The sequence below is a fragment of the Stigmatopora argus genome, chromosome 15 (assembly GCF_051989625.1).
Source record: "Stigmatopora argus isolate UIUO_Sarg chromosome 15, RoL_Sarg_1.0, whole genome shotgun sequence".
In the NCBI taxonomy this organism is placed as follows: Eukaryota; Metazoa; Chordata; class Actinopteri; order Syngnathiformes; family Syngnathidae; genus Stigmatopora; species Stigmatopora argus.
Genome location: NC_135401.1, coordinates 14,636,005 through 14,647,537, shown reverse-complemented (window position 1 = coordinate 14,647,537; position 11,533 = coordinate 14,636,005). Strand labels below are relative to the sequence as shown.

The 11,533-nt window shown below is 39.7% G+C and overlaps 1 protein-coding gene across 4 annotated transcripts in view; it reads right to left on the bottom strand.

Moving 5' to 3' along the window:
* The window catches only part of manba (mannosidase, beta A, lysosomal), a 29,682-nt gene extending 22,166 nt beyond the window's left edge, over window positions 1-7,516 (bottom strand). For 2 of the 4 annotated variants that reach the window (XM_077621009.1, XM_077621010.1), the window contains exons 1-5: window positions 7,110-7,516; window positions 3,287-3,381; window positions 3,083-3,188; window positions 2,126-2,299; window positions 383-506 (exon numbers count right to left, since the gene is read on the bottom strand). In XM_077621009.1, coding sequence (XP_077477135.1) covers window positions 383-506; window positions 2,126-2,299; window positions 3,083-3,188; window positions 3,287-3,381; window positions 7,110-7,304 — 694 coding nt within the window. In that variant the 5' untranslated portion in view covers window positions 7,305-7,516. Of the gene's footprint in view, window positions 1-382; window positions 507-2,125; window positions 2,300-3,072; window positions 3,189-3,286; window positions 3,382-6,199; window positions 6,332-6,399; window positions 6,999-7,109 lie in introns of those variants that run through there. The other 2 variants (XM_077621012.1, XM_077621011.1) reach the window with 2 other exon arrangements.
* Window positions 7,517-11,533: the final 4,017 nt, after the last annotated feature.

Sequence of the window (11,533 nt, the reverse complement as noted above, 5' to 3'; positions counted from 1 at the left end):
CAATTTCTAATTCTATTTATTTGTCAAAAAAATGAAAAATAATATTAAATAATAATAATAAAATAAACAAACATAATTAACATGTGGACGACATGTCAGTTATATTTTTAGATTTTTGATAAACTATTTATAAACAGTTAAAGAAACAAAGTAGGAGCAAAAAAAATCATAACATCAATTTAATTACCAGGCCAATTGGTGGCTCAAATTAGTGTTGAAATTGCATTTTGAAAAAGTCAAGGTCTTGTCTTTGCACTAGTTAATAGTTCCGGTCTTGGTTAAGTCTTTTGGTCTAAAGTCATTCGTTAGTTTGAACTAGGAGTATTGCTTTTTCTTTTCATTTGAAATACAAGCTACGGCCATTTTTTTAGCCAAGACTTACCATAGAGAGGAAGAGTGGCGAAGCGGTTGAGGCGCACCAGGTCAAAGGCGTCCAGGTGGACGCCTTTCCACAATCCGGCGCCCGGAAAGGATGGACCCCAGTCCCAACTGAACGAACTCTGAGCCTGGGTCACAAACAAACACACCAAAAACACGTCACAACAATTACATTACAGCAGGAGACATAGGACACATCCTGGTTATGGTTCCCTTTTGGAAAGTAAGAAGTAATTCGCCGCCTTTGATGGTGATAGACAGACCAGAGTTGTTTTTATGTTTTTCCATTGAGGACATAATACATTTGCCATATTACTTAGCACTCTCAACATTAGACTGTCCTACTCGTAATGGCTTTAATGTTATTTCATATTGAAGTCATTAGCCAAAAAGAAACATGTAATAAAATATATAAATAAATATTTGGGAGAATTCTAAAAATTAAAACAAGAGCAAAAAAATAAAAGAGCATCCTTAAAAAAATATTAACATTAGTATATTACATTTACTGAAATTTTTCTAAAAATAAAGCTGATTATTTTTTTGGGGGGGGGGGGGGGGGGGGGTTATAATTCAAAAAGTAAAAGAACAGAATAATAACTTTTTAAACGTGTTTTTATGGAAATAAAAATATATAACATGTTTACTGTATGTTTTATTTTAAAATAAAAAATATTTTCCTTTTAATTTTTTTACGTTACATTAAAAAAAAATCAAAATATGAATAGAGGCGGCCCGGTGGATGTGGGGTTAACGCGTCGGCCCCACAGTGGGGGACGTGGGTTCCAATCCAGGTGGGTCCACCTGTGTGGAGTTTGCATGTTCCCCTGGGGCCTGCGTGGGTATCCTCCGGATACTCCGGTTTCCTCCCACATTACAAAAACATGCATGGTAGGCTGATTGGACACTCTAAATTGCCCTAGGTATTAGTGTGAGTGTGTATGGTTGTTTGTCTCCTTGTGCCCTGCAATTGGCTGGCCACCAATTCAGGGTCCCCCCCGCCTCTGGCCCGAAGACAGCTGGGATAGACTCCAGCACCCCCCACGACTCTAGTGAGGATAAAGCGGTTCAGAAAACGAAATGAGTTGAGAAAGTATGAATGAAAACAATCTTTTAGCTCGCTAAAATAAATGGAATAAACAATTTGTTTTAATTTTCATATTAAAAACTAAGAAATTGAAATTGAATAAGAATAGTGTTTTTTTTATTTTAAATAAAATCAAATGTAAAATTAGGGAATATTTGCTATAAGAGGTTCAAAAAAAGAGGATTTAATTAACTCAACACAATCTGTCTAAATGAATTGGACATCTGCAATTAATGAGAGTGAAACATGATGATGATTTTAGTCTTCCCAGTTATATGGATTTCATGTCAAATGACAAAAAAAGGGTTAGGGTTAAATATGCACAATAAGTTGAGTGATACCTTACCGTGAAATCAGAAGCCGATAAAAAAAGTAATAGTAATAATATAAAAATGCGTATAGTATTCTAAATTGGGATTCGGTAACAAAAAATGCTAGTGACATTTGAACATTTTTTTAAATGTAATAATCAATGAAAAATAAAGTGGATATTTTAGCAAGGTAAATTTAAAGAACATGATTTGCTTCCATGGGCTACACAAAATATAGTTCCCGGGACGCAAATTTGACATCTAAGCATTACCAACAGGCACCCACAAAAATGGTTAATTCATGCAGGTTGTGTGAAATTTTGAGATGCTAATTTTTGTTTGGACTCACTTTTCTAATGAAATTGACGTGACACTGCCCCTTTTGAACTTCGGGTGGACACTCAGGAGGGACGGCATAGGCTGAGTGAGCCTTCCTCCTCTGGGCGGCATACAAGATGGGCGACAGGAAGTCGACTCTTAGCACGTTCTCCTCATCCTTTAGTAAATCTTGGATGGGAAAGACCTGCATGAAATGCATGAATTACAATTTTTCTTTAACCCTTAAAGGACAATTATATAATGCATTGGCTATTATTGACGCCGCTAGATGTTCGTAAACATCCGTTCATTCGCCCTTCCTACTCAAAAACTTTGACATCTCGCGTTGTCCTTGATTGGCATGCTGAGTAATTTTACTATGTTAAAAAAAGTAACTTCAGAGTGTTACTTTTGGCTGAAATGAGATTGGATTCCTGTTTTGATTTTAATTTCACTAACTTCAACTATCGCGGCTTCACTACATCGCAGATTTTTTTTCTGGGGGAATTTCTTTTTTTTTAATTAAAAATGTTTTTGTAAGTTCATAAAAATGTGAAAATCCACGCTGAAACTCGTAAGAGGAAGCCACTCCCTTGTCCTCCGCATGCTACTAGAACTCAGCACTAAAGTAAAAAAATATATATATATTTTAAATTTAAATAGGGGTGACCCTACTTCACGGTTTTTCGTTTATCACGGCCATGTCTGGTCTACATTAACCGCGATATTCGAGGGATTACTGTATATAAATTAGAATTTACACGGCCATATGAGAATTTGACTATGATGTGCTGAGCTGGTCACATTTAAAATAGGTCATGCTCTCTCTGAATACTTTTCCAGTAATGTTTGTAGTTTACTTCACTACAAATGTTTATATTGTGCAAGTAATGCTCTACTGCATACTGCAAGGCCTTCTGCCTCATTCTGGAGAAAATTACTACAAAACAAATCACTAGCATACTCTGGGATACGAACATTAACGCACGTATTGTCGGAACATGTTGTCTGTGTGGCCCACTGATACACCATTCAGCCAAATAGACGCTGCCGTGTCCACGCCCTCCAACACTAGAAGAACTTTCTGCTTGGACCTATTGGATGGGAAACGTTTAGAAAGGCAATTCAGAGTCCATTCTCTTTGAGACTCATAGCAGTTCAAAGTGGAACGAGGAGACGAGACACCGCTTACCTCATTTCTTTGGAGACCGCAAACGTGGTAGTGTATGTCCAGTTGTCCAAAGAGATCCATTCATACAGCAAGTCATTGTAGCGGAAATAAGGGTCCTGAAAGACATGGGAAACACACACGTTTAATTCTTATGCCTTTTATAACATTCATTCATTCATTTTCAACACCACTAGTCCTTGTTAGGGTGGCAGGGTGCAGGAGCCTATCTGATGGAATCTGCCTATTCTGGCGAAGGACAGACTACACCCTAAATTGGTCGCCTGTCAGTTATAGGGCACACAAAGAAACAGACTACCAACCTAGGCAGCCTGCATCAAAGTCAGGCAAAAAAAACATTGCACAATGAGTTGGCACATTGGTATTTCAAAATAGCAACTTTCTTTACAGTAAGTTTGATCCATACATATATATACAGTGGTACCTCGTCATACGACCGCTCTTCATACGACATTCTCGTCTTACGACGGAAATTTCGATCGAATAATTCGCCCGAGATACAACATTTCGTGATGCGACCAAGCCAGGTGGCCATGGCACTGTCTTTTTTGCATCTCTTTCGTGTATAACAATATCTACGAGCACTGAACGATTAATTCAGACGAGTTTCTCCTACGCATCGACCAGGAAACGCACAACGCACATGCGCGGGCAAAAAGAGGGCTTTCTGGGTAATGAAGTATACTCGTGCACACAACGCCGATAGGCAATGGCACTCTTTCTCAGAATGAAACTTCATTACCCACAATCAATACGTGGGTAAACTCAGCTGTTGCATTTCCTGTTATTATTATTATTATCTAATACGAGGAGTATTATATTACTTCTCGTTCGCTGCTCCTAAGAACATTAGCGGCACTGGCTCCCAATTCCCTCTTTGTAATATTTCTGGTCGCAACTCTCTCTCATAGGCGCCATTCAAAGCGGTTGCGAACAGAGCCATTACAACGATGGGGGTTGCGAGCCGGTCTTTATGAGCAGCGGAGCGATCGCTAAAATGTACTACAAGACTATTTCTCGTTGGCAAGTGGTCGTGGGTTATCCTATTGTGAGGACATTTGTGTGAATCATTTTCGGAATATTTTGAAGGGAATACGTAGTACAACAGCAAACAGCCCATCGATAGCGAACGTGAGGGTGGAGGCGTGGCAAACCGCCAACCCGGAAAACGAAGGTAACAAAAGATTACAACAAAATTAGAATTCAGTTTTGTGTAAAGTTACATTAAACGTATGTTTGAGTGTCTGCATATATTAATCCAAGTTAATTTAAATTTGTTTGTTCCGTTTACGATTGCGTTGTGATAAAAAAAAAAAGGAACTCAACCCCATAGAAAATCTGTGGAGGGAGTTGAAAGTCCCTGTTGCCCAACGACAGCCCCAAAACATCACTGCTCTAGAGGAGATCTGCATGGACGAATGGGCCAAAATACCAGCAAGTGCGTGAAAAGCTTGTGAAGAGTTACAGAAAATGTTTGGCCTCCGTTATTGCCAACAAAGGGTACATAAAGTATTGAGATTAACGTTTGGTATTGTCCAAATACTTATTTTCCACCACGATTTGCAAATACATTCTTTAAAAATCAATGTGATTTTCTGTTTTTTTTTCTCCACATTCTGACTCTCATGGTTGAGGTTTACCTATGTTGACAATTACAGGCCTCTCTAATCTTTTCAAGTAGGATAACTTGCACAATTGGCGGTTGACTAAATACTTATTTGCCCCACTGTATATGTATGTGTGTGTATGTATATATATGTATGTGTATGCGTGTACGCGTGTATACGCGTGTACACGTGTATACGCGTGTACGCGTGTATACGCGTGTACGCGTGTACACGTGTATACGCGTGTACGCATGTGCGCGTGTGCGCGTGTGCATGCGTGTATGCGTGTATGTGTGTGTGTATATGTATATATATGTGTATATATATATATGTAAATGTGTATATGTGTATATGTGTATATGTGTATATGTGTATATGTGTATATGTGTATATGTGTATATGTGTATATGTGTATATGTGTATATGTGTATATGTGTATATGTGTATATGTGTATATGTGTATATGTGTATATGTGTATATGTGTATATGTGTATATATGTATATATGTATATATGTATATGTATGTGTATATATATGTGTGTGTATATATTATTTATATATATGTATGTGTATATATTATCAGTGGCGGTCGGTGCATTTTCTCGTAGCGCCTTCAACGTATCAATCCAACCCTCAAAAACTATTTTATGGCTATAAAACCTCTACTGCAGCTAGAGCTGCGACACATAAATAAATATCAATAAATCAATGCACAAAAATGGGGTAAAATCCACTTCCTAGCAGCAGTTCATGATTAAATACAAATACTGGAGCTTTTCAGACATTAAAACCAGGCCAGGGGGGCGATTTTCCCGGGAAAAGACAGCGATGAACGTCAATGGCGTACGGGCAAACATTGCCCGAAAATGGGGTAAAATCCATCCGAAAACAGCATTTATTGATTAAATACAAATACTGGAGCTTTTTAGACATCAGAACCGGGCCCGGAGTATCATTTCCCCGGTAAAAAGACAGCGATGAACGTCGATACGTCCATACGTGAAATGACAAAAAATGCACTAAAATTAGGTAAAATCCACTTCCTAGCAGCATTTATTGATTGAATACAAACTGGAGCTTTTGAGGCATTACAACCAGGCCAGGGGGGTGATTTCCTAGGGAAAAGACAGCGATGGACGTCAATGGCGAAACGGCAAAAAATAAACTGGGGTAAAATCCACTTCCTAGCAGCATTTTGTGATTAAATACAAACACTGGAGTTTAAATACAAACACTGGAGCTTTTCAGATATCAGAACTTGGCCCACAATTGAAATATTATTTGGGAATATAGCCATATTATACTCACCAAAATTTATTTTTAACTGTACACAATATCCATCCTCCTTTCTTTATTCCTTCTTTTCTATCGCCATCGAAGCTAATGATGAAAGTCGAGCCTGTCCTGTCATATTTCCGGCATAGTCCGTCTTGAAAATGGCTTTAAATAAACACAACAATATATTTGTTTGTGCAGCTAAGTTAGCGCAATGAAAGTGGCGCACACACCATTTTCCCGGCTGTAACAGGCTTGCTAGCTTCGGAGTTGACCGCCCTTTCTTAATGATGTCCATTTTTTTCTGGAAAAGTCCGTCTGGAAAATAGCTTTGTGAACAAATCTGCAACCAAATCTGTCAGCCATTGTGGGTGGAGTTTGTGATCTCTGGCTGCATCCACATCCGGGCTTTGGCCCGCCTACTAGCCAATCATAGTTGGTGAAAGCAATGAAGTATCCCAGCCAGCAAAATGCTAACGCCTATGAAAAATCATTGTGGGGTTGCCAACTCGAAATCTGATTGGTTAAAAGCAACAGTCTTGTTTAATGCAGCAGACCACGCAGAACTGATTGTGAAGGCTTTGAGGCAGATCTGATCTGGCAACAAATAACGGCTGAAATGTGATTGGTTAAATGCTTAAATATGAAAACACACATCTGGAAGCAGTGCAACCACGGGGAAAAGCAATGAAAGGAAGCTAACAGACCATTTGGAATAATAAGTATTGATGGACAAAATATAATGATTCAGATATTTCTTAGGCCAGCAGAGAAGGCTTTGAAGGCCCTGACGGCCCGCCACTGTATGTGTATGTTTATCCGGAGTCAGCTGGGATAGGCTCCAGCACCCCCCGCGACCCTAATGAGGATAAAGCGGTTCAGAAAATGAGATGAGAGAGACATGAGTTTAAAAAATAATAATGATAATAAAAATGTGATGGACCTTTATGAACCCTTGTTGCTGCAACGCCGTGTGGACGCAGCCTGGCACCTGAGCAGGGAGAGACACCGACTTGTTGGAGTTCCACAACTTCCATTCACCGTTCAAGCTTTGTACCAAAGGAGCCAGGCCAGATTGGCCCCACACTTTGATAACGCCAAACGATGAAAGCAGTAAAACAAACACGCGCGCTCCCATATTTATTTCATTGTTGACAATTGACGAGAACTAATTTGCGTCATGTGACCGTTGTTTGCGCGTGAAAAAAATACCCAGCTAACTTGGTGATCTGTCAGCAAGCTGCAACGATTAGTAACAAAAATTATCTTGTATTTTATACAACACGAAAACACATTTAGAATTCGGTGCGGCTGCGTGTACTTTCTACTTCCGCTAACTACTGACGCAGAACTACGCATGCGCAACTCTATTGAGACGAGCCGCAATTACCAGTATTTTGTGAAATGATCAATGTAGTATATCGCCATAAAGAAAAACCTTAAAAGTTTCAAACTTAATGGGGTATTGTAAATGGCACATTTTACTCAATTGTGTTGTAATATCCTCACCATGCTCAAGGTATGATGTTTGTGTTCCAATATTGGAGATTTCCTATATGTAACACGGGTGTCAAAGTGACAGCCCGGGGGGGCAAATTTAGCCCACCGAAATATTTTGTGCGGCCCCAGAAAGTAAATCATGTGTGCTGACTTTTTTAGAATAGAATTCATTCAATAATTGCAATTTTTAATCCATTTTTTCTTATTGTGCTTTTAGTTCAAAAAGCATTTTGTAAAATCTAAAAATACATATATAAATATTTTCTGTTATCCACTTTGTTATTGAACATAACAAAAAATATTTTCTTTCCTTTTTAAATGAAGAACAAATGATTAAAATACCTTTTCCCTTACTAAGAAAAAAGCTCAAATATACATTGTTTTAGATCTAGAAAAAAAAACGAATATTTAGGGATTTTGATTCAGTTCTTTTAATCCGATTTAAAAAATCTAAATATTATATCAAAAATGGTCCAGCCAAACCCTTGCTATATCAAGGGAAATTATCACCCTATGATTCACTTCACCTGGTAGCGTTTATTTGTAGTGATATTACATTTTTCAGTGCAATAGATGGTAATAGACGTCCAATCAGTTTGAACTGGGAGTCAATCCCAACAATCAGCAACCATTTAATTAATAGCAGTGGTGTCGTAGTCTAGTTTTTTGCAATGGCTATACTGTAACTCTACTTAAACCAAGATAATAACTAAGTAAAAAATATCGTTGGCCATTTTATATATCGATTTACTGTATATAATTATCATTTTCCATGCGTCTTATTCTCAGAAGGGTCACACACTGAAAGAAGTGCAAAAAAGTGGTGTTTCATTCAATGTAAATTTTCTCTTTGAAATAATTCAAAAATAATAATTTGCTCAATTAATTTGAAATAATTTACTTAATGATCGGTCCTCAATTTTCTTTGCATATAGGCTACCCGAGCCTGCGTGGATTTTCTGCGGGTACTCCGGTTTCCTCCCTCATTCCAAAATACCTGCATGGTACTGAGTGGAAAAAACAACTGGACAAAAGATGTACATTTTTTGCCACTAGTTGGCGCAGGAGAGTGCTCACAAATGACCCGTAAGGACTATTCAGGACGGAACTCTAATAAACAATACAAAGTTTGGGGCAGATAGGTTGCATAATAGCCATGTTATGGCTGTTCAAAATGATAACTAATAATTGAAGGGGGCACCACTGACCTCAGTAACCACACCCACCTACAAAAAAACCAAAACAATGTCAAAATTTGGGCCACCAGGAACACCCGTGCAATATTTCATAACTACCGTATTTATTCAAGTAAACACGCAAAGTTTTGTACCAAAAAACTGAAGCAAAGTTTGGGTGCGTGTTATACACGAATCCTGGTGAAACACTGCCCTCCACCGAGCCCGTTTTATTGGCCGGTGCTCACTTAAAAAAAGAAGAACTCAAGAAGTTTGGCACAGATTTGTTGAATTACAGCAGTGGTCTCCAAACTATTCCACAAAGGGCCACACTGGGTGTGGGTTTTCATTCCAACTCAAAGAGGACACCTTTTCACCAATCTGGCGTCCTACAAGTGCAATCAGTGGATTGCAGTCAGTTGCTTCTTGTTTTCTGCAGAAATCTCATTGGTCGAAGTGTCTGTTGAATTACAGGCAAGTTATGGCAGTTTGAAATTTTACTAAAACATTCAAGGGGTTAAGCAATCCAAAAAAGTGATTTAGTTTACTATGAATGATAATTTTATCTTGAGAAGAACGAGAGGCCTTCATATTGAAAGGTGCACGGGCTCTAATTTTACAAAATAGAGCCTTTTGCACTGAAGGGTGTCCGTGTCCTAATCGAAACTGAAAATTCCATTGCAAAAAAACTCATGACAAAATAAATCAGTTGCAACCTCCAGGTAACTAGGGAGAAGCAATAGATCTCCCATTGATTTCCATACAACAATCCCATTAAGATGTGACCAATGTTCCCCCTAACCTGCGCGCGTGCGCAATTGCGCACTACTCTCGTCTTCTCTGCGCAGCAGCAATCATATGGCGCGCAGTAAAAAAAAAAAATCGGATTTTTTTTTTTTTTTTTTTTTTTACCCCTTTCCCCATGATGGCGCCGTTTAAGCGGCAGCCAGTGGCAGTAGCTCTGTCCACTCTTATGTTTTTCGTGTTTTACAGCATGTTTTACATGAAAAATTAGAGGAAACATTGACATGCACCTGCCTGTGGCAGGTGTGATACTGGTGTGCCCATAGCGAGCAATGATGATGTCGTGACCGGATGATTCGCCTAAAGACGTTTTGCCGACGGACGTTTGACAGGACAGGTCGCCGAATGAACGTTCGTTCAAACAGTGTTTAATAATTAAATACAAATACTAGTATTTGTTAGTTTAATGATTAAATACAAATACTAGTATTTGTATTTAATCATTAAACGAGCTGGATTTGACCGAATTTGAGAGCATTTTGAGCCGTTTGGCGAATGGACGTATATGGACGTTTTTTTGCCTCCATCGCGACATCATCGCAACATTTTACCGAGGAATTCACTTCCCTGGGCTCGCTTCTAATGTCCAAAGAGCTCCAGTATTTGTATTTAATCATTAAACACTGTTTTCGGCTGGACTTGACCGAATTTGAGAGCATTTTGAGCCGTTTGGCGAATGGACGTATATAGACGTTTTTTTGCCTCCATCGCGATATCATCGCGACATTTTACCGAGGAATTCACTTCCCTGGGCTCGGTTCTAATGTCCAAAGAGCTCCAGTATTTGTATTTAATCATTAAATGCTGTTTTAGGATGGATTTGACCCGATTGCTGTCATTTTACGGCTCAGTTCTGCTTCATCTGCCCGCCCAAGAGTGCTTATTCCCGGGCTGCCATTGATGGTAGACTAACATTGATTTTTACTATAATTTGGGCAACACCGGCGGCAGGCCGGATTAAAAATCCTAACGGGCCGTATACGGCCCGCGGGCCGAGGTTGAAAAACTTGTACAAACACGATCCGGGGGCGAATCCCGTTTCGGCGAAACCTCCGTTCGGCCGAATGAACGTTCGGCGGAACGTCCATTCGGCGACCTGCCCGTCTGTCAAACGTCCGTCGGCGAAACGTCTTTAGGCGAATCATCCGAGTACCGATGATGTCGCTCACACTGGTACTCAGTGCGCTCAGGGAGGTTGTCTTTCTGCTTAGACCAACGAAAAATTAGAGGGAACATTGGATGTGACCATCTTTGATTGTGCTGTCAGTTGTCATGCTCACTAAAAACATGGCATCTTCTGTGGCTACGTCTCAGTGGGATGACACAAATCTTTTGCTTTGTTGTTTTTGCGACCTTTGCGGCTCGAATCCACCTGTTGCGTGGCTTGGTTTCTTTGTGCTAGACATAAATGTCTTTGGAACCATTCAGCCGTGCCTCCGCTGTCATGCACGTAGGATCAGGTGTGAGCAGTGAATGATAGTGCCGGGAGAAGAGGGCGACGCCCCAGAATGAACATTCCATCATTGTTATGGGAGAGTGAGATTTCTCCCCGGTCAGATGGAGGAGCTGTCGGTGCCCCGCACCGGCCTCTCCACTACTGCTGATCGCGTGATAGGACATCTTAGGAGGATCTAGGCAAGGAAGATGATCTGCTCCAGACTACTGAGGGACTGTGCAGATCAGCTTGAAAGAGCGATTCTGCATATATAACCTCAGTCTGTCTGTAGAAGGTCCCCACCTTGTGGACTTCCTGTGTTTGGCTCCCTTTTTTTTTACCTAGGTCTACAATGTCTTCTGTGTCTGTGCTTGCTACTGTCTTGCTACTGCAACCAAGGGAATTTCCCAATTACGGGATGAAATAAAATTAATCTAACCTACATCACATGGC